Source organism: Colobus angolensis, unplaced genomic scaffold, assembly GCF_000951035.1.
Source record: "Colobus angolensis palliatus isolate OR3802 unplaced genomic scaffold, Cang.pa_1.0 Scaffold322, whole genome shotgun sequence".
In the NCBI taxonomy this organism is placed as follows: Eukaryota; Metazoa; Chordata; class Mammalia; order Primates; family Cercopithecidae; genus Colobus; species Colobus angolensis.
This window is the reverse complement of record NW_012116511.1, coordinates 3247-13904: the sequence shown is the minus strand read 5'-3', so window position 1 is coordinate 13904 and position 10658 is coordinate 3247. Positions and strand designations below refer to the sequence as shown.

At 36.2% G+C, this 10658-nt stretch overlaps 1 protein-coding gene across 1 annotated transcript in view; it reads left to right on the top strand.

The window, feature by feature from the left end:
* The window catches only part of LOC105518610 (A-kinase anchor protein 7 isoform gamma-like), a 28706-nt gene extending 19975 nt beyond the window's left edge, over window positions 1-8731 (top strand). The window contains exons 4-5 of the mRNA XM_011951659.1: window positions 4550-4686; window positions 8494-8731. Of these exons, the coding sequence (XP_011807049.1) occupies window positions 4550-4686; window positions 8494-8731 (375 nt within the window). The remainder of the gene's footprint in view (window positions 1-4549; window positions 4687-8493) is intronic.
* The last annotated feature ends 1927 nt before the right edge of the window (window positions 8732-10658 follow it).

Here is a 10658-nt window from a genome sequence, read left to right as displayed (position 1 = left end):
AAAGGGTTTTCTTCAGGTTTTATCCCTCCCTCCCTCCCTCCTTCCCTCCCTTCCTTCCTTCTTTCCTTCCTTCCTTCCTTTTTTCTTTTCTTTCTTTCTTTCTGTTTTATTTTTATTTTTTGAATAGAGATGAGGTCTCACTATGTTGCCCAGGCTGGTCTTCATCTCCTGGGCTCAAGTGATCCTTCCTTCTCAGCTTCCCAAAATGTTGGGATTACAGGTGTGAGCCACCATGCCCAGCCTCTTCAGGGATTTTAAAAGGCATTTGTTACATGTAATTCTGTATTTCATGATTTTGCAATGTGAAAATTACTGGTCTTAGGAAAATATGGACGTTGATTAGTGCATTCAGTTCTTTTCCGGAAAATAATAGTAAAAGTGTTTAATGTCATCATGGGTATGTTAGGCAACTGGTAGATACAGAACATTATTTATTTGAGGATGATTTTTTTTACTTTCACTCCAATTATTGCTATATCATCAGTTTTTCAAGTTCTTTCTATAGTTGTGGATGAGCAGAAAAAATTAAGAAAAATTAGGTAGCAAATTAGTGTGATAATTCTAATAAATCTTAATGAGGCAACAAATTTGGGAACAATATGTGTATTAATAACAGCTTAGGAAAATTCCAAGAACAGTATCAAAAGATGAGGTCAAAGACATTTTCCCTAGACTGTAACTCTTCTCTCTCATGTAGAGGCATGCTAACTTTAAGACATTGCCTTTGAACTTATATATAATTTGATTAAATTAGAAAGTTTAAAAGATATGAAAACAGATTTTTTAATTGCATCATTTTTAGGCATATGGAATATGACAGGGGTGATATTTAGCAGATGAATATCAGCTTTTATTCGCTTAACTCGAATTACTCAATGAATGAAATGTTTAAGATTTAAGTAAAGTTTTTATTTTTACAAGTTTCTTTCACTGTCTTATTGGAATTTGACTTTATAGTATTAGGTTTTAAAAATGTACTTTGTGCAGCACTGCCAATGACTGGGGATTATGGTGACAGATAAGCTTTAATGACCTGATAGAATTTTAAATAATGGCTGTAAAAATTAGTTTCCTTTGGCCTTTGATATCATTGATATTTTTAAAATATGACATATAAAGAAGACTCTAAAGTGTTTTTCTTTTCTTTTACTTTTAAAGAATGTAATTAAGAATAAAATGCATGAAAAATATAGTTATATCAAGGAATACATAAATTAATCTGGAGAACCAAAGCATTGTTAGAAATATATTGCTTGAAGATTAGTCTTAAAATTTTCGTAAGTTTGAGGCTAATCGTGCGTAAGTACTATGTGACGTGAGAAAAATAATAGTCGTTAAAGTATTTTATAGTTTTTACTTATAGTTTTATATGCTACTGGATAAATCAAAGATACTAATGGTCTAAAACTATTTTACCATGTGGGACATTTCACCAGAATGTGGAATATACGGATGAATGGAATTTTGAACATTGCCCTAAATTTACATATAATTAATATTTAACTTAGAATGAAGACTAAGTTAGTATGAAAATGCAAATATTCCACCTACTAGGTGCAAGTAGCAATCCCCTATCCAATTATGACAACCAAAAGTGTCTCTAGGTATTGCCAAATGTCCTCTGGGAGGCAAAATTGTGCTGGTAGAAAACTACTGATTTGAATAATATTGGTGCTGTTGTCTACTTTATATATTTGGCAAATGGTGAAGAGCTTCCAAAGTACTTTCATATAGCTTTTCTAATATGATCTTTAATGCAACTCTATAAGTTTGGCAATGCCAGAATTCAACTTTAAAATAATGGAGTCATGTGGACTTACACTAAAGGCTTTTTTTTGAGGGCAAGTGTGTTCTGCTACATTGTGTCTTAGTCTATTTTGTGCTACCCGAGACTAGATAATTTATAAAGATCAGTTTATTTCTCACAATTCTGGCGGCTGGGAAATCCAAGATTGAGGAGCCAGCCAGCATGTGGCAAGAGCCTTCTTGCTGCTCTTGTCCCATGGTGAAAGACGAGAGGGTCAGGGAGAGAGTGAGCGAGCAAGTGAGTCGGCTCAAGAGGGAACTGAACTCATCCTCCTATTAGAAGCTCACTTCCATAGTAACTGCATTAACCCATTCATGAGAGCAGTGCCCCCATGACTCAAACACCTCTCGTTAGGCCCCACCCCACACACTGTGAACTGGGGGTCTAGTTTCCAGCACATGAACTTTGGAGGACACATTCAAACCATAGCACTGGTTAGACTTTCTGAAAATCCCCTTAAATGTCTTCCCTTGATGTTTCAGTTCTTAAGTCCATGACCACATCTCTGCTTCTCCCCTTTCCCCTTCTCATAAACAGACAAACTCCTTGTACATCTTTTGGTCTTTTTCCGTATTCCATTGCTTTCTAGCTACTTCTTCTCCTCACCCCTCCTGGATCTTTTCCTCCAGGTGCCTCTCTCATATTTTTCATATGTAGTTTATTCTTTTCCCAGGTTGTTTTTTCCTTTGGCCGGAGGAGGGGGAGTATATGGCCTTGAGATTTTTAGTCTGTGTTTCAGTTTATTTTAACAGAGATAATACCAATATCTACCTCATGGGACTGTTGGGAGGCTACACTGAACTAATATATATGTAAAATATTCACCATGATACCTAGAACCTAGCGAGCACACAGTAAAGGTTAGTTGCTGCTGCTGCTGTTTAAATATGGTTTTTTTTATTATCATCACTGCACTGTGGTGAGACAGTGGTGTAGAAGAGATAGACGTTGACCTCAAGAAGTTTATAATTTCATTTTGTCTATATAAAGAGTGACTCTCTAAGATTTTTGTATACCATTATGTTTGGAACATTTTATTTATTAGGCTATGAATATTCTTTTATTGGGTGTCACACAAATGACATCTTGTGTTGGAAAATGTTAGGTGTTATTGTGTAACTTCCTACTAAGAAAACACCATTTCCTCTGTTGGTCTCTTGCAGATTATAAGGAACAGAGAAATGCTGAGGTTATTTTGGGTGATGTGGATTTATTGTAAAGTACATGATGCTAAAGAAAAAGTTATTCATGACACTTGTTAAAGATGGTATGGCAGACCGTATTCCAGAGGGGCCATGGTGACCAGTACAGGGATCACTGCAATGGGGTCTCTCATTTGGGGAGAGAAATTGGACTCAACTCCAACAAGGACAAATAGGGATTTATAACCAAGGAGCAGAATGGAGGTCAGTGAATGGAAAATTACTGAGAGAAAAGATGAGGGGTTTCTGGCTAAACAGACCGGATAGGATTATTGCTGAAGGGAGGCCGTGGTGATAAAATAGCTCAGATATGGAGGGTGGTTAGACACCAAGGGTGGGGGATTTCTTTAAACTGACTTAGCAGCATTCTTGCTCAAACCAGATTCAACGAGGACAGAGAGAGAAGAAGCTCATGGTTAGGCCTGGTCAAGCAGAAGACTCAGAGGGGCCTGACTAAAGTTTTGGTCAAAGGAGAGAGTCTCTGTCAATGGGAAGTGAGATCCAAGGACAGCATCTCATGATTTGCACAATCACATTCCGCAGATAATGGGAACATTGTTCAGGATAAAACAACTACTTTGGTATCAGAACAGTTTGCTATGCTCATGAGTCAGTTTTTTCTTATCTCTGCTTTTTTATGGATTCTGCGTTGACTGTCAGCCCCCACTCTTTCCTTTTTTTCTCTCACTAATTCTGCTGCCTCAGGGCTTCTGTCTTCTGTTCCCTTAGGGTTTCTCTGTGCTTTCTTTTCTCTGTTGTTTCTTTTTCTGTGTTTGCTATTTTGTATTCAAACTACTTTCCAATGTACTCACATTTAGAAGTTGACTAGAATTGTATCTAACTGGAAGTGGAGGAGGGAAGGGAGCAGGTGCTGAGAGAGGAAGGGAGATGACGGACCAGGTCTGTGGGGATTTTTAGATGCAGATTCTGTTCTTCTAACCTGTGCATTTGGACTTCTTTGCAACTCTTCATGGTAATGGCCCTCCTCACAGGTCTGGAAAAATGACAGTAGTTGTTTCTACTGAAATTATTGCTGTCATAAAAAATCTTAAAAGCCATGAGGAATGGGTTCACAGACACATTCACTTGGAGACAAATAATTTTTGCTTCTAACAGAAATGGAATGTTGTCTGCTGGCTTGACCTTTCTGTGGCAAGAATAAAGCCTTATTCTTAGGAAAGATCATAGTTATTGAGTCATATTGGGTGTTCCAAGGACAAATTTCTGAAAAGATGCAGAGCCATTGAGAGGTTTTTCCAGTCAGATAGCAATCTGATCTTCATAATAAAGGTGTTGGGTTCAGTACTCTTAAGATAGACAATCATCATGCTTTAAATCTTACACATCCTTTTAAGCTGTCCAAGTCAACTATCTGTTTGAGAGCAAGCAGACAATTAAGTATTCATTTGGTTGAAGAATCTTAGTGTTGTTCTAATTTTGGTTATTGCTTATTTTTCTTCTTGATTTTACATTTTACCATAAAGAGATTTTGCTTACCTAATCACTGGAATTTTTTTTATATGTGTGTATGTGTTATTAGATTATAAAAGGAATTAAGATCGTGCAAAATGCAATAATACAACAAGATGAGCGACTGGCCAAAGCAATGGTCAGCGATGGTTCCTTTCATATTACCCTGCTGGTGATGCAATTATTAAACGAAGATGAAGTAAACATGTGAGTAATATATCTTTCTTAAGTATAATTTTCCAAATTATTACTTTAATATGAGTAAGCACAGCAGAACCCAAAGAGACATTCTAAATTTAAAGTAGTCTCTATAGAATTTATTCCAGTTAATAGTTAATATACAGAATAAACTATGTAAATATTCTTTTTAATCTAAACTTTTAAACTCTGTTATGGTTATCAAGTGGTAGCCCTTGGTTATGTAATCGTTTTGTCCATGCTCATATTATAAGCACTCTGGACTTGACCATTTAGGTTAAAACTTTAGATGCATATTCTGGAATCAAGGCACAACCACCTCTTATTATCTGCCTCGCTTTGGGCAAATCATGTACTTTCTAAGTAAATAATAGTACCAATACATGAAAGAGCTCTTTGTCTAGGGCCTGGCACATAGTAGGCACTCTATTATTAGCTATGAGAGCTTCCATTTTACTAGGCCACTGGACAGTTTCAGTTTCACCTTAGTCATTTTAGAGTCACTGTACTCTACCTACTGCCACCGCCCCCATGTCAGGGTTCTGCCATAAAGGTTGAAGACAAGTCATTGATTACTGCTTTCCAGTCTGAAAGAAACCTTGTTCTTCCCCCAATTTTCTGGGACACTCTTATCTGTACTTAGATTTTCCCTTTCTCTGTTACCTCCTATGTAGCTCAGTGTGTTAAGTTCAAGCCTAAGATCTATGGAAAACCAAAGCTAGGATGAATTGCAGGTTGCTTTTGGTATCTACTTTGACAGCTATATCTTCTGAGGGAATGAGGAGCAAGGCTTGAATTAGGAAGGGGTTGAGGAAAAGGTAAAATAAAAAAGGATAAGATGAAACAAATTAATAACAAAAAATATCCAACCCCATTATGATTATTGTAGTTATGTCTTTTAAACAGTAGAACCTCATGTCTTTAGAGGTCAATCTTATGATCTGTCCCGAGCTGATGTACCCAAAGTAGCCTTGAGCATCCTGCAAGGACAGAGAGGAGGGGAGATTTTACTTCCCTGACTTTGATCACTTTGCCAATCAGAAGAAAAAAGCAGTTCTCTGGTGCTCTTGAAAGAAGAGAATCCAAAGAAGATGCTACGCAAAATGAAAGATTGAGAGAAGGGAGTCGTGCTCTGTGTGTGTTAGAATGGTCAGGATTCTCCAGAGAAAGAGTACCAATAGGAGCATATCTATGTAGAGATCTATCTATGTCTGTGCAGACATGTATATCTTTATGTAGAGAGATTTATTTTAAAGAACTGTCTCCCATGATTGAGGGAGAAGTCTGAAATCTGCATGGCAGTCTGGAAGGGAAGTTGATGTCTCAAGACCTTAGTCAGTCTGGGCACAGAATTCCTTCTTAGGGGACTCCAGTCTTTTCTGTTAAGGCCCTTTAGCTGATTGGATTGGGTTCACACCTATTCTGGAGGGGCAGAGGTGTCAACTTTTAAATGATGGTGAGGTTCAAGGTGTGACCTCACTTTGGGGCAGCTAGAATGGAATTGATGAGGTTTCTGGGAAGACATTGTTTATGTGAATGATTTATTAAAAGTCTCTAATTTTTAACTTTTTATCCTATGCTGTATAATATGTTAGACATCTAGATTGTCCATTTCTTGTCCTGTATTGATTCCTAATTTTCAAAGTCTAATATCAAGTTTTAGTTGTTTAATAGTATACCGATCAATGGATTGGATATGGAATGTGCAGATACTTTAAAAAAATCATTAATTTCTTGAGGTAGATGTCACCTAAACTCCTTTGTGTCCTTATAGCGTAGAAGAAAGGAATAAAAATATATTAGGCCAAGCCCGGCTGCTGATTTGAAAAGATAGGTGTCCTGTCTTAGTTTGAAATACAACCTTTGGGTCTGAACTCCAGTTTGAGAATTTCATTTCTTATATGCATTTACTTTTTACTTACTTTACCTTAAAGAAGCCTTTTCGTAAGCCCCTCTTGAAAACATATTCTATTTAAAATAATTCGAAAATTAGTGATACTCCCAGTAGACACTGATTCCTTCTTACTCTGTGAATCAATGGCGTCTTATTAGCGCAAATTTACTGATTTATACTACTAGAGAACTGGAAAAATCGACTGAATTTAGATAATCTATGTTTCTTTAAAGAATAACGACATAGAATTCACTGTCTCTGAAAAGTCTTAACCTTTCTCATGGTCTGCTTTAACATATAGTTTCATTTCAAATAAATAGCTTGAATTTCCCCAACTTATAAATGAGCCAGGAGTAGCTATTCTGTTATCACATGCTTTAATTCATAGCATACAGTGAAGGAAAATACTGACTTGAAAGTATGTGCACTGTTTGGATGAACATAACTACAGTTAGGTAATAGTGAATTTAAACTGGATTTGGAGGTACAATGAGACATGTACCATACTTATAGCTATATAATTTTTCAGAGAAATGAGACTGAGTATTGAAGTCATAGGTGAAAATCAGTTAAAAACTTTACCTGAAGACTAATTTAGAAATATGAAAGATCAAGAAAAATGCTGAGTTTTTCAAACACTTGGCTGAACAAGTCACTGATCAAATAATTTAAACAATCGACTGGCAATCCACTGGAAGGGTGTTTTAAAGCCCTGGATGAATGTACTTAGTTCTTTTTTAAGCAATTGCTGCCCTCTAGTGAGAGTTCTTTTTTTTTTCAAAGTACCTATACCAAAATCTCTTCAAGGTAGAAGTAATTCTAATTTTCCAAATATCAAAATCTTGTAATGTCCAATTCAGTAATATAGCAAACATTTGTTTTTATTAAGAAAAGTGTGGCTGGATGCAGTGGCTCACACCTGTAATCCCAGCAATTTGGGAGGCCAAGGCGGGAGCGTCACTTGAGCCCAGGAGTTTGAGACCAGCTTTCGCAGCACAGGGGAACCTCTCTATAAATAATTAAAAAAAATAGCCAGGCATGTTGGCATATACCTGTGTATTCCAACTACTTAGGAGGCTGAGGCAGGAGGATCACCTGAGCCCAGGAGGTCAAGGCTTCAGTCAGCTGTGATCACACCACTACACTCCAGCCTGGGTGACAGACAGAGAACCTGTCTGAAAAAAAGAAGAGAGAAAGAGACAGAAAGAGAGAGAGAGAGAAAGAGAGACAGAGACAAAAATGAAGAAGAAGAAGAAGAAGAAAGAAGAGAGAAGAAGAAAAGATATATAGCACTTCCAACACAGAGTGGCCGTATAATTGCATAGGCTAAACAGCTAAAGTATATATGGCAAACTTACAGTTACAATTGGGGAATATAATTAAAGTTGTATTTTATTTGAGTCTAAGTATAGCAAATTACCTAATTATAGAGACTGTTGTATTTTAAGAGATAGTGTGTTTTAACTTTTATTAGAGTGCCTCACAAATAGTATGTACTGTAAAAGCGTTAGTACTTTCATCAAGAATCTAGAACATGACACCTAATGTAAGATAATGTAGTCTAATGTAATCTCTTGTAGGTACTCAGTTTTTTGGGATATATTTTCAGTAATTTTTTGAGTTGTTCATATTTCACTTGATTAAACATTTTTTGGTAAACTATAAAATAGTGTCTACTTTCATGTCTTTAGTAGCAATTATAATTAGGTAAAGATTTCTTTACTTCTTCCATAGTTTTTGTTTAAAACTGTCTATCAGTTTTAATCATAAAGTTTAGATTTAGAAGGTATTTTGAGCCTTAAAATAATTAGTACAAATATCAAAATGAATTCATCTTTCTAAAACTGCTATTTTGTTTCTTATTTGGTTTTGTATATTTTATTACTTAATGTGTTACTGAAAAATGTATTATTTCTTACTAGTGGTATTGATGCTCTTTTGGAATCGAAACCATTCATAGAAGAACTCCTCCAAGGAAAACATTTGACTTTGCCCTTTCAAGGGATTGGCACTTTTGGAAATCAGGTTGGATTTGTGAAGCTGGCAGAAGGGGAGCATGTAAAATCACTTTTGGAGATAGCAGGTAAAACAGCAACACACTTATATGAAATCTTGTCTGTTGGAGAAGCAATATTTTTCAATTTTGTAATAGAGACTTGACATTTTTTAATTTTGAAAGATGATGGACTAGACTCAAGTATTTTTTAGGACTGTCCCAATCATAAGTCTGAAGGATTTCAGTGCTTATCATAACATTTGACATGCAGTAGTTGGCACTTGGTAAGTGCTGAATCAATGAATAGGAGTCACTGGTTGCCTATTCAAAGGCTTGTAGGAGTTGTCATTCCCATTCCAGAGAGCCAGTTGGTGAATCAGCAAGGTTTCCATTTTTGCTGCTCCCCTCCACGCACTCCCCTGGAATGACTACTCTCTGAGCAGAAGGCCCATTGGTGTTAGCAGAAGACCTCACGTGTGTTGGAGAACATACTGCTTTGTGCAGCACAATTGAAAGTGTCAGGGAATTGGAAGCAGAAAAAATCATAACCTGGTTGAGTGACTTCAGTTTGATCCAGAGATAATAGGTTGGATATTAGCCTACATGCTGTGAGAAATTTTTATTTTCACATCAGTTCATGTCATGTCATGTCATCTCATTGCAGGTTCAGTAATCCTTGGTTCGTAACACACGTGCATCATTGGTCCATGCTCTGTGTTTTTTTCTTTCTATCTGTTATTCCTTCTACTGTTTTCTTTCTCTGCCCCCTCTTCCCTCTCTTCTTGCCTCCATCCCTCCTTCTCTTTAGGTATCTACGCTTCTCTCTCTATCTCTTAAAAAACAATGTAATAATACCTGGGAATCTACCACCCCAAACAGAAGCTAGTGCTTCGTTAGTAATCTAACCATATTGTCCTTTCAGTAATGCATCCTTTGGCCTTACTCCAATTAAGTTCACTATTATCCTGACGTCAGTGTTTACTTCCTTTTATTTTCCCAAAGTATTTGCATTTTCATTTTAGTTGGTTTTAACTTAATACAAAGGGCATCGTGTTGTATGTGATCTATTGGGAAATCCTTTTCGCTTAATATTACATTGCCTCTTTGCTGTTTAATAATTGCCTATTTTAAAGTGTATGTTTGACAGGGAGTGAGGATCAGGTTTCATTGCTGGTTTTTCTTTTGTGTTCTTAAGATATTTGTGATAAATATTTTTGTGAATGTCAGTGTTTATATAGGGCTGGATTATCATTCAGATTAATTGTTAGAATGACATTTAGTGTAGTGTCAATTGTGCTGTCTGGTACATGGTTTAAGTTCACTGAGTTCATTATCCATTCAGATGTATCAGAAGTAGAGCTGTTTAGTTATCTTTTTAGTAGAAGATTTCTGTTACGTATTTGAAATACATTTTACATAACAGCATTTCAATTGGGTTGCAAATGTGAAATTCACTATTGTTATTATTAGTGACACAGCCACATTCGTTTTAGCTAAGGTTTTTATAAATTTATTACCTCTAAATTTCATTTCTTCTACATAATGTTGGGCCCAAGGAATTTTACTTTAGTAGGAATAATTCATTCCTTTAGCATGCAATTAGCCGGTGCCAGCTAGCTACTTGGGATAGAAAATTGAAAAAATAAAAAAAATTTAAAAAAAGATCCTTTTTGTCTAAGGAGCTTATAGCCTTATGCAGAAACAAACAGGCAAGCAATTACAGTGCAATATAGTAATAACAATAATTTTTGTAACGAGAGGCAGAGGCACAGAGTATAGTGGGCACACAGGAGAAGGGGGCTGGATTGAGGAAGATTTCATAGGAGAAATAGCATTTGAGTTAACATTTGAAGGGTAAATACAGGTTTTCTGGTTGAACAAATGGGAGGAGTGTATTCTGGGTAGAGGAAACAGCATATGCAAATAAATCAAGTTCTATTCAGGGACCTACAAGTAGTTTAGTGTTACTGAAGTATAAATTGCAAATCTATAGATATCATCAAATGAGATTCATATGCTAAAGGGAGTAGTGAAGGTAAAATAAGGGCATGAGGAGAGTGGTGAAAGTTTAGAATGGTGACCAAGGGAAAT